The sequence below is a fragment of the Talpa europaea genome, assembly GCF_964194135.1.
Source record: "Talpa europaea genome assembly, chromosome: X".
NCBI classification, from domain to species: Eukaryota; Metazoa; Chordata; class Mammalia; order Eulipotyphla; family Talpidae; genus Talpa; species Talpa europaea.
The window spans coordinates 8,683,678-8,696,385 of record NC_140081.1 but is presented as its reverse complement, the minus strand read 5'-3'; the positions used below and the strand labels follow the sequence as shown (position 1 = coordinate 8,696,385).

The following is a 12,708-nucleotide window of genomic DNA, read 5'->3' as shown; positions in this document are numbered from 1 at the left end:
CTTTTAAGCGTGCGGGTGAGGACCCATGGCCAGGAACCCGTTCAATATCCGGGCTGTCCTATAACAGTGGGAGGAAAGGATAAGAAATACTTTTGAAGACTGAAGCAGAGGATCAGGAATACCAAAGAACTGGGATTTAGTCTTTGACTACAGGACATTTCCCCTCCCCTGTGTCACTAGGGCGCCCATACAATTACAGTGGGTTACAACTTGAAAAAGTTGGGAGAAACAGACTCTATTTAAAAAATAGTTCTTAGGAAAATCCAAAGACAATGGGAGACAAAAATAAACAAAAAATAAAGACACAAACGCGGACAAAACTGCCTCCACGGGGCCGCCTCGCTCCCGGGTTCCTAAGCTCTCCGCCCCTCCTTCCCACGGTGCTCGAGAGACCATGGCCGATCCCCGCGTGAGGCAGATCAAGATCAAAACAGTGTGGTGAAGCGATTGGTAAAAGAAAAAGTGATGTATGAAAAAGAAGCAAAACAACAATAAGAAAAGATTGAAAAAATGAAAACTGAAGATGGTGAAAATTATGCCATAAAAAAGCAGGCAGAGATCCTGCAAGAGGCCCAAATGATGATCCCAGATTGCCAGCGCAGGTTGGAAGCTGCATATACCGATCTTCTGCAGATATTAGAGAATGAAAAAGACTTGGAAGAGGAAGAGGCTGAGGAATATAAAGAAGCATGTTCAGTACTGGACTCAGTGAAGTCAGAAGCATGAAATTTTTCTGTACAGGGTGTTTTTGCATTAAATCCTGGGATCCATTCCACAATTCATTATTTTGACCACTGCTAGTATGTTCAAGTAGTATGAGAATGTGATTCTTTTTATGCAGTTACATATATTTTTCTTTGCTTAATTTAATGTGTCAAATAAATTAGTTCGTATAATAAAATTGTTTATTTATACTTAAAAAAAAATAAAGACACAAGTGGAAACTGACATTTCTGGAAACAACACCTACATATAAAGTATTAAACACAGCCCAACTCCTAGCCAAATTAACCTAAAATCCATCAAGATGGCAACAGCATGCTTGCACACTCCATATACTCACAACTAGATATTAAAAAAAAAAAAGAAAATACATAGAAGAAAACATTGGCAATATGTCCCATGATATCAACAATATCAATATTTTTGGTGACTAAGCTTTTATATGGCAAAAGAAAATATAAGACAATTAAAAAGACACTATTGAATGGGAGAAAATATTCACACAATATATAATGGATAAGGTATTAATATACAAGATATATTAAAAAGCACACACAATTCAACAATTAAAAAAAAAGCAACTCAATTAATAAAAAGGCAGCAGATATGAACAGACAATTCACCAAAGAAGATACTCAGAGGGCCAATAGACATGAAAAAATATTACCACTTCCATAAGAGAAATTCAGGTTAATGCCATAATGAGATAGCGTGTCATACCTGTGAAAATGGCATATATTCAAAAGAACTCCAATAACAAGTATTGCAGAGGATGCGGAGAAAAGGGATTTGGACATACAGTCATTGGAGACTCTTGCGTGGGAAGACCTTTGCTTCTGATCCTCCTGCACCACCACCTGACCACCACTCCCTCATACTATTCGACTGGCAATGCCTCCTGACCAGCGGTATAGGCCTCTGAAGGAACTTGCTACTCTGCAACAGCTCTCTAGCGTGCCTTTCATTTTTGGTTCTGCGATTTCAGTCAATTTTATTATTTATTGAACACTGACAGGCTGTACCCTGATACTGGATTATTTATGGCTTTATAGAATTTGCTATTTCAAGAGTATATGTCACCTGCTAGTTCAAAACAAAACCTTCTCACATGTCAATCCCAGCCACAGGAAAGGGACATTGTCTCTGTCCTGGGCTCAATTAGCATCCCCTCCAACCTCTCACCTCTCTTGCCTCAAGTTCTAATTGTATCTCCCTATTTCAACCCTATTCCATTCTCCCTTCTTTGTTGTGAGGATGACCTCTTTGGGCTTCTGCAAAGAAAACCGCCTCCCTTCTATAGGCACTTCAAAGCAGACACACAAAATATAATCAACAATGCTTGTCTACAGGGTAAAAGTCCAAGCTAGTATTTCCAAAAGTGAACAGTCATAGGAGCCATAAAGAACTTCACGGTCATGGCTAAGAATTTCATATACATGCCAATATGTTTATATAACAATAAACAGAAGCTGTCAAAAAGAGATTACAGTTATATTTTTCTTTCTTAATTGGGCAGCCTTTATTTCAGTAAATTAAGAAGTATGTCCTATGGCCTAAAATAGCTCAACATCACATTGTGTTCACAAAAGATATATTTGTTCACAAATATGACTGCTAAATTTCTTGCAACAGTACACAGATTAAAACAGTGACTTTCATTCATATGTGTTCAAATCTAGAATATGGTAGGAATTTCATTATATATACATATCCAGAGTCAACTTTCTCAAAAAGAGATAAAACTTATGCTTAAGTGATTACACAAACCTCTGTATAAGTAATCATGCAGGCCTGATTTATATATTTTTATAAGCATTTCATTAAATTTGTGAAAGATATACAAAACATATAGGAATGATTATTTTGCATATAATGGACACAATAGGGAGGATTATATCCATTTTCAACTATAACATGAGATTTCATAGTAATACAGCTGTTTGATCCTAAAGGATAAATCTTACCAGAAGTCTCAAATTCCCTATTTTTGGTTAGCAGGGTAAAGATTTGAAGGTCTGATTCTAGCTGAGAAAAGGATATACTGTAACAAGTCTCATGACTAAACAGCTGCAGATTCTAAACAGAGTTTTATAATACTCAGAGTTAGGCACTAATTTATGCTTTAAATTTTCCATCCAGTGCTCTCTTTCCATATTCATGAAAGGAAAAAGTAAGGCTACTTAGAGAGCTGGTCTATGAGTCCCTCATTTCATAAAGGCAGTAAAGAGGTAATTTTTAGATGCAATCTTATTTGTAGCACCCTCTCGGTTATTTTTTAAAGTCTTTATTCTTCTTTCTTAAGACAGTCCATAAACCACAGAAAGGCAAGAAACTATGGTTCACTCATCCTTGTAACTCAAAGTGCTCTATACATGAGCCACAAGGAATCAGAGGTCACATTTAGAGTTGGTTTCCTAAGAACAGAGGCCTAGTCTCATCCCTTTTCACTCTGGGCCCATCTTGCTTGCACTAACAGTGTGATTTTGAGAACCAAATATAGGTTAACATGCATATTTTAACAAACAAGTAAATCAAACACATGGAAAGATAAAAGAGAATCATAGTACAAGAGGAGGTACAATGTTCATGAAAGAGACAACTTTAACCTGGGAACTAACAACCACTTCTCTAGAGCAGTATCCACTTGGGAATGCTATTATTTTAAAACTTAAGAAATTTACTCTAATTCAAGGCAACCATTAGGGAGCTTCCCATTTATTTAATTTTTAAAAATTTATTTATTTAATTTCAAACTATGATAGTATTTCTTAAGGATGTATTCAAGGTGCTAAATTTATCTTTTTATTTATTATTTTAAATTCTTAATCATCCAGAATCAAAAATGAAAAAGTATTGTACCATTTTCTGAGGATTTATTGGCAGAGATCTTCAGATAACTATTATCAACATAAAATCCAACATCCAATTTCAAGAAAATTCATTGAATTAAAGTAAGCGATTTCTGATCTAAAACCCAAAAATACATCAACTATCATGAAGCCTTAAGTCCAAAATGTCCATATTTTGTACCAAAAAAACCCATACAAATTATGTCACCTCTATTTACATATATAGATACATATATGCCCGAATGCATACATATATGCACACATATAAGAGTTTAAGTGTTTTGGGCTAAATTGCTAAACTCATCTCAGATATTCTAAATCATACCACTGTAAAATAACCAAAAAAACCCTTAAGCCATTGGTCTAAACAAATGATATACAAAATAGCCTGAGGTCCATAAAAGAAAAATATTTAAACTAATGTTTAAACTAATGTTTAAACATTACAGCTTATCTACTTGCCATTTTAAAGACTGAGTAAAACATGCTCGCCACTGTGCAATAGCTATGGAAACTTGAAATGATTTCCCTGAGTAATCAGTGGTTATTATTATAGTCAAATAACAAGATTCATTTCAAGACTGTCTGAAGCCGATCAACTATAGCCAATAATGACAATCATGCACTATTTTCCCAATCCTTATTTCATAACCAAACACCTATCCACTACCCTTCAAAATTTGGATAGAAGTCCATCAAGCAACCTATGTTATTGAGTCTACTTGAAAAATAATGACTAAATTATTTTCTTGACCGTAAATACTTGAATATAAAATAAATCTCACTACCTCGGGTTTTTTCACTACAATCTTTTCTCTCTTCCTATTTGGCAGGTTTTTGCCTGTATATATGCAGGTTAAAAAAACAGCAAGTGACTGCAAAGAGCTAATGATTACCTAATCATCATGATAAAACATATCCAAAATCTGGGTTCACATATTAATTCTACCTCATTAAGCATCATCATCATCATCATCATCATCACCACAACCAGTTTTAATTATATGCCCACATGCACAGAACACTACATTAGTTTTAAAACTTTTAAACATTTACAAATGTTTTCTTTTTAAAAACCAGGTACTTACCTTGTGTCTGCATTTAAGTACAACTCCATAGGCTCCTATAATAAAAAGAAGTAAACACTTAGAGGCATGTAAACAAACTACAGCTTTTGGAGAAATCAAAATTCTACTATATTTACATTGGTTATCAGTATACATTACAATAATGATTCCTAAAATGACGATATTCTGCAGTGATAATACAGAGCATAGATATTTATATTATCTTTTATGAGCCTAAAATAGAAGCAACCCATTTCTATCAAGTATTTTTAAATGTTTCTCTTTTTAAGGAAAATTTCACTTGAGTTTTTTTAATATAAGCTTAAAATTTTCTGGAGACAGTATCTGGACATAAGAACTCTAAGAATAACTGCAAATTAATTCAAAAGATTCTAAGTAACTTAAAATTTAAGGCTAATGATTTACCAGTATAAGCTCAAAGCACGGAACCTACCTAATATGTTGTGTCCTAGGAGACAAGGAAATCCTCCTCTAAGACACTGGAATGTGTTCCCTGACTGGCAAAATAGCACCGGCCTCAGCATTCCAATTAATAATTAATAGGAGCCATAAATATTTTTGCCATAAAGACTCAATTCAAGGGGACAGGTCACACACAATCATCCCAGACACTCTGGCCATTCACAGCTAAGCACCCCCCTTTTTCTTTAGTGTATTTCGACAAGATTAATCATTACCTTTTGGGTTACTTAATCTCATCATCTAGCCAATAACTACTTACAGAGGCAGACACACTGCTGACAGGTACCCAGGAAACTGAGGTTAAAGTTAACAGTGAAAGATATAAACAGGAGAATCAAAATGTGATGTGTGATAACTGAGGTTTGTAGAAATGTCAAAAACACTGACATTAATAGATAGGCAAAACCTTCCTGCATCTACGAGACGGGGACTTCGGGAAGCTAAAACTGGGAAATGAGTCTCCAACAGATCTAGGGAACCAGAACAAGTCTCCCTCACTTGAGTGGAGATAGAGCTTTATTACAGTTAGGACAGAACCAGTCATTATAGCCACCCAATTTAACTCCACTATCACCAGGCAACTATCCAATCTTAACTCTGGGGGTGAAAATGAACAATCTAGGCTACAGGAATGTAGAGCTTTCTTGACAGTTTTTAATTTCCTCAGTATATATGCATTTCTTAGCCAAAAAAGCATTTGAGGCAGTTTACAAAGAAAAAGCTACAGCAATGATTCTGACTACAACTTAAACTGACATTCTGATTTATATAACAGTTTGGTAATTTTAGTTAATCTGAGCTGATCCCTGAGAAGATAATCACCAATGGGTACACTAAGAAAAACAAGGTAATGTCCAGAAAACCTTAGGCCCAGAATGTGGACCATTCCAACCTCATCATACCCTGTGAGTTGACCATCTCTAGTCAGTAGTTTTATTGTACATGTCCCTAACTGCAATACTTTTGAAACCAAAAAATAGAAAAGACAGCTGCTATAAAACAGATAGCAAATAAGACATTGAGAATGAATTTTAGTTATATAATTAAAAGCAATGAAGAAAAGGAAAAGGCGTTGACTGGTGAGAAGGGTTATTCTTTCTATATGACTTCAACTCCAGACCTTGAAGCAAGCACCCAATGACTCGACTATATTTTAGTTGTTTTATTTATTTGAAAAGGATTGAACAACGTAATATTAAAATCTGGGATATCTTTGTTGTTCACATAGGTAAATTTATAAATTTCTAAAATTTAAAACTTTGAAAATTTGGAATTTGAAATTTCCAAGATAATGAAATTTTTACATTTGCTTTAAAGATCTTAGTAAAATAAACCATAATTATAATCACTTATCCCATGTTAGCAGAATTCTTCACTTATCACTTATCTCCAAAAAGTTATCCTTAAGATCAAAAACTACTGAGAATGAAAAATCAAGAAGACTTAAGAAAAACAAATTGCTGCATTTCATCAAATCAGTAGTGTTGTTGATCATAAGCATTACTTTACATACTCTAAGAAAAACAGTGCTGCCAATTAAACCATAGCATTGTTAACACATCCTGATTTTGGAGTTATTAAAATATGACCAAATTATGTGCCTTGGAATTTATAACATAGTTTTCCATTCTCAAAGACAAGTTATTTATTCATCCATTATGTAAAATTTAACTTATACTAATAAATTTTAAGTTATTCAAAAGAAGCCTTGATGATTTACAAACAAACTGTAACCTCAAATTCGTAGGCTAATAAAAAAAAATGAAAGGAAGGTACCCTTAAGAAACCTGATTAATTGAACTTTAAAGGGCTTTAAAAGGTTATTGACTTTCAATTGGAGAGTAAGACTTAAATAGTTTGAGTAATTATATTTTTAATATTTTACTCTGAGGCATATATTTGAATTGATATGTATGTTAAATTAATAGAATCCGAACTAGTAACTTTTTGGTGGTAGGTGTAACTATACTATTCAAAAAACTCAAGAAAGGCTAGACTTACCTTCACCTACAACCCCAAGGATCTCAAATTTATTCATCACATTACCAATGTTAGGAATCTTCATGAAGACAAACTCCTCTTTTGATGCAAGCCACAGAACATGGCATCCAAAAAGAACTTCTGAAAAAGTTGTGTAGTAAATAGAATAAAAATGTCCAAAAGAAGAAATTCTCACAGGTTGGCGGGAACTTCACATATTTTTTCTAACGTGAAGTATTAAATGATTCCCTGAAAGAACAAACACAATTAAAAGTCATTAAGTTTTATATATAAGGACTCTAATAACACCCCACCTTTGTATACAGTTTTTAATGTTTTCAAAAAAGAAGAAAAAGAAATAATGATAGAAGGGAAGAACCCAAAACTGAATACAAATGAACAGATGCACCCAACTGTATTTGAAATGAATCCAACATAATAACCACATGAAGAGGGTCAGGAGCAAAAGAATTAATCCTGGGCAACTTTTGAAAATAGTATCTGAACTATATAAACAAATATTATGCTCTACCAAGATTTTTCTTTTTACACAGAGATTTGAAACTTCTTAGTACCTATTCCAGGGTTAAATATATTGTAGAGAATGAGAACTTGGTTTCTTATTGTCATAAAAGAATGCTACAAATGTGAAAAGGGGGAAGCCCTGGAACTAGAGTTAAACAAGTAAGCTCAGTTCTTAATATAGAGACACGTAGAAATAGGGGTGTGTGTGAGTGTGTGTGTGTGTCTGTGTGTGTGCAAACACACATACACAATATATGTGTATTCCCCAGCTCAAGTAGTAGCTCAACTCCAACAGTCACTGGCAGTTCGTGTGCCAAAACTGGAACCATGGCTGATTCCCAGACTATACAGGCAAGGTACAAGATGAGTCTAGAATATATTTTTGTGGTGCTAAGCTTTGTACAGTGGTGGTATTGTAGCCAATGAGGTTTATCCAAGGCGCGATTATTGCTATTTTTGTGGTGCTAGAAAGAAGGAAATGCTCAAAGAAGATGGGGACCAAGTCTGAAATGCATGAGTCAGCTTGAAGAGACTCCAACCAGTCAAATGAGAAACATTTGAACCCTAGAATAAAAAAAAAAAAGTACCAATCCTTACTGACATATATAAATTGATGGAGAAGGAAAAACAATTTCCTAGAGCACAATTTCAAGTAATAAATGTAGTGATGGAATTTTAAAAATCACTATTTGCAACCAGTCTGATAATAACTATGTCAGGCAAGTATTAATATACGCTAAAATAGTGATTGGAACTTTGATGGAAAATAGCATATTATCTAATCTCAAAGTAGCTCCCTCCATGATAGCTATTAATTACAAAGGGAAAAATAGCAATCTCATAGAGAGGAATCCTGCCAGACACCACATCAATTACGTGCTCAAAGTTATTTTCAATCACAGGAAAAGTCAACATCATATGCCTCCTCATAGGATGCATCAAACATCTAACCATAGGCAGCAACAGACAAGCCCAAATTAGGGGACATTCTGCTAAATAACTGGCCTTTAAAATTATCTAGGTCACGAATGACAAGGAACCACTGAGGAACTGTTTCAGAAAAGAAGCACTATATATAATGCATGATCTGGGCTGGGAAACTGAATTTAAAAAAAAACAAACCTTTTTTTGCTATAAATGGTAACTGATAAAATTTAAATGCCTTTAAATTATATAACAATAGGTAAAAATAATCAGTGATTTTTAAAAAAATTTGATATAACAGTACAGATTACATAAAACAAAACTCTTAATATGGCAGAATGAATGAAAGTTGTAAGTACTGGGGGTGAAATGCAAAGCACAGCAACTATAATCAATAATGTGTTATATATTTGAAAGTTGCTAAAAGAGTAGATTATAAAAGCTCTTATCACAAGAGAAAAATTGTAACTATCTGCTGTGATGTTTACTAGACTTATTTTGTTCATTTTGGAATGTATACAAACATCAAATCCTTATTGTATACTTGGAACTAATATAATGTTATATGCTGATTTATTTCAATAAAAATAAATAAAATGATTAAATATATAAGGCACAGTTCAGAATCTCTACAAGACAGTCTAATAAAAAGTAAAAAAAAAACTGTAGAAAAAAGGAAAGAACACCAAAGTTTTTATAGAGATAAAGTTTGTCACATAAACTATTCAGGAAAAAAAAATGCATATGAGAAAAAGAGGAATGATAAAGCAAATATGGTAAACTGTAACATTTGACAAGTCTTGGCCAAGGGGTTATAAAACAGGAAATATTTTATATGATCTTTGCTTTTTTCTACATCTGAAATTATTTCAAAACAAGTTCTTTTGTTTCTAAAAGCCCATCCTGTCTGTGAGAAGAACAGCTGTACCAACACTAAGTATTGGTTTAAAGGGAAGAAATAAATCAAAACCAGTAAAATCAAATTTTCTTTGCGGCCTATAAAATTTGAAACATTTGAAAAATAAGATCCTACTATTAATATTTATTAGCATTATTAATTAAACATTGTGGTAAGTTCCAGTCACCTCAGTAAAATAAGAATAAATAAAATGTATAGGATTGGAAAGAAGAAAGCAAAATAAAATTTATAGATATTATCTACATAGAAACTCAAAACAATTTACAAATTATTAGAATTATAAGTTTTAACAATGCAGCTGAATACACACTTAATATACAAATATCAATTGTATTTGTAAACATAAATACCAAATAGGAAATGTAATTTTTAAAAATATTTACAGCAAAAAAGACAGTATTTAATACAATAAAAGATATTCAAAACTTCTATTCAATTATGTATATACGTTTCTTCAAAGACATTAAAGAAGATCTAAATAAAAAGTTATTTATTTTAAGGCTAGTAAGATTCTATACTATACAAAGATCAATTCTCTCCATATTTATCTACAGAGACTTTGTAGTTCCGATCAAAATCCAAAACCAACAAGATTTTCTGAGGAATTAAGACAAGCTGATTCTAAAATACAGTCTCTCCTGAATAACAAAAATAAGAAGGCTTGACCTTGAGGGTAGGCCTGGCAGGATGCCTTATCAAATATATTGGTGCTTAGAGTGGCAATTTGGAAATTTAGACAGGGTGGTTTGGACACAGAGACAAATCAACCTGTGTAACTGATGTGAGAATCCAGAAATAGACAATATCCTTACAGGTCCCATTTATGTCCTGCTTCAGACAGTCCTCAACAGAGTCTTTAGGATAAGTCAGATCATGTCACGTCTCTGCTCAAAACTTCCAATGGTCTTCCATTATCATCAAGAGTGCAAGTCCAAGTCCACAGGAGCCACAGGCCTTAACCTCCCAACTGCTGCACCATCACAGACTATTCTCTTGGCTGGTTTCCCTCCAGCCACGTGGACCTCCTCTTTCAATTCAATATGTAACAAGAAAGTCATAGCTATCCTAATGCTAAGTATTTCTTAGTCACTCTACCGTTTACTTTAGGTCATATTCTTATCTCATTTTTCATTCAACATTTACACAAAATATTTTTGCAGAAAGGAAGGCAAGAGAAAGCAGATACTACACTGAGTTTAGAAAACATAATTCAATGGAATCACAAGGTTTTAAAGGATTACTGTGACAATTGCAAGAAAATGATGTCACAGTTTTGGAAGAAGTTATATTTGTTCTCGTTATTCATTTATTAAACAAATAATTTAGAATGCCTAACATGTTTCAAGGAAAGGGTAAATAGGACCCAAAGCAGTGGTGAACAAGCTCCTGAGGTCCTTGCCCTGAGGGGCCTTCACATTTTGCTGATGGAGGAAAAACAAATACGATTATTATCAAATACTGACACAGGTTATGAAGGGGGGAAAGAGAGTTTACTTAGACAGCGAGGCCTCTCTAAAAAGATAACATTTGTGGTAAAATACCAATAGCAAGTATAGCCACCCTACAAAGAGCTATGCTAGCTACATTCCAGGTAAAAGATGCTCTGAGTATTTCTGAGAATGAATCATTCTTTCATTTTCTATGGCTGATTTGGAAGAACATCCAGGAAACACCAAAATACTCTACTCTCTGCCAATATGGCTCTTTTCAAAGGAAAGAGATAAAAATTAAATCAACTCCCAGCACCCCAAAAGTTCTGTACATGAGTACATTTAAAGAACATTTGGTCCCACTTATCCTCTGTGGAAATAAAAATTGAGTAATACAAACTGGGAATCAGAATTTAAATGTGTGAGTAAATATATAACACAGGTGTCAAGAACAGTCTTTTAACTACCAGTATTCATAGTGTGGGGGGGGGGGAGGGAAATGCATGCCAAATTGGATTTAACTGCAATTTTGGATGAATAACACTGATTGAATTTTTTAAAGACAAAAACTCTTTAGCTTCAAGTAATTAAATAACTTGGAATGAAATGTACCTTTTGGACAAATGCTGGAAGGAATAATTAAAAAAAAAAAAATCCTAAAAAAAAAATACCAAAGTCTGAAGAATTACCTGGCTGAAATCAAGGCAAAAGAACATAACCCAGAGGTCATCCAAACCACAGAAGATTGTTTTAACCCTCAGGCACCAAAAGAACCAGGGGGAAAGTAGGAGGAAAACAGACTTGCTCTTGAAACCTCTACAAACCCAGAGACTAAAAAGTCAAAGACAAGAGTGTTTCAAGAGGAGGACGCTGACAAGCCACCACTCTTAAAGCCAAACCCCCCAAGGGCTACACTCCCAGGATAAAGGTAACCAGAAAGGAAGTTGCCGTGGACAGACTGGACTTACAACTTTATGTCATCGGTGTGACAGAAGTGGATTGCAGTGGTCCCTCGTGCAGACTGATAGTGCCACCAGTTGTCTACTTGAAGGGGCGGGAAGTGAAGAGGGGGAGGGAAGTCTCTGCAGGAAGACACCATCGACAAAGGCCTCCCAATATTGCTACAGATAATTTTCCATTTACAGTGTGCAGCACTTAATCAAAAACAGCCAGATACACAAGGTAATAAGATATGATGAATAAGTACCAACAGAAATTGAAACAGAAAATGACCAGGAAAGATTTTTAAAGATATTAAATTCATGATGAATCGCTATTAAACTATAGGGTGGAATGAATAGAAACCCAAGGGTTGAACATTTTGGCAGAACTAGAAAGTGCAAAAGGTGAAAATCTAAATTTGAAAAGTAAGTTAGAATTCTAGAACTAAAAGACAGAAAAATAACAAAGGAACTCAGTAAACAGTTTAAAGAGAAAAATGTAAGGACAGAACATTTTGAATCTATTTTTAAAACTTGACCCATATAAACTCTAACAAAGAACTGCAGAATACCTTTAACAGCACCCCCCCTCAGCACACAAAGAACATTTACAAAACTGATAATGTGCTAATTATCATAGCACTTAATGCTTTGTCATAACTGAGTGCTAGGTCAGAACACAATTTAAAACAAATTGCAAGAATTGAAGTTCAAGGATGTTCTCTCTCCATAATACATTAGAAAATATTCATGTTTGCAAATTAATAAATATATTATTAAAACAATCCATAAGTCAGTCAAAGAAGAGATCATAACAGACACTTTAAAATAACAGAAATACAAATCTATGGGAAGAAGTTAAAGCAA

General features: G+C 34.0%; 1 protein-coding gene and 1 pseudogene across 3 annotated transcripts in view; one reads left to right on the top strand and one right to left on the bottom strand.

The window, feature by feature from the left end:
* Positions 1-7,187, bottom strand: part of CDKL5 (cyclin dependent kinase like 5) — a gene marked incomplete at both ends in the record, with an annotated part of 87,337 nt that extends 80,150 nt beyond the window's left edge. For both annotated transcript variants that reach the window (XM_084258208.1, XM_084258209.1), the window contains 2 exons: positions 4,661-4,695; positions 7,124-7,187. In XM_084258208.1, the coding sequence (XP_084114334.1) occupies positions 4,661-4,695; positions 7,124-7,187 (99 nt within the window). The remainder of the gene's footprint in view (positions 1-4,660; positions 4,696-7,123) is intronic.
* On the top strand, positions 395-726 carry LOC311187101 (tubulin-specific chaperone A-like; annotated as a pseudogene). Its single transcript has one exon. The product of its transcript is annotated as a tubulin-specific chaperone A-like (transcript).
* Positions 7,188-12,708: the final 5,521 nt, after the last annotated feature.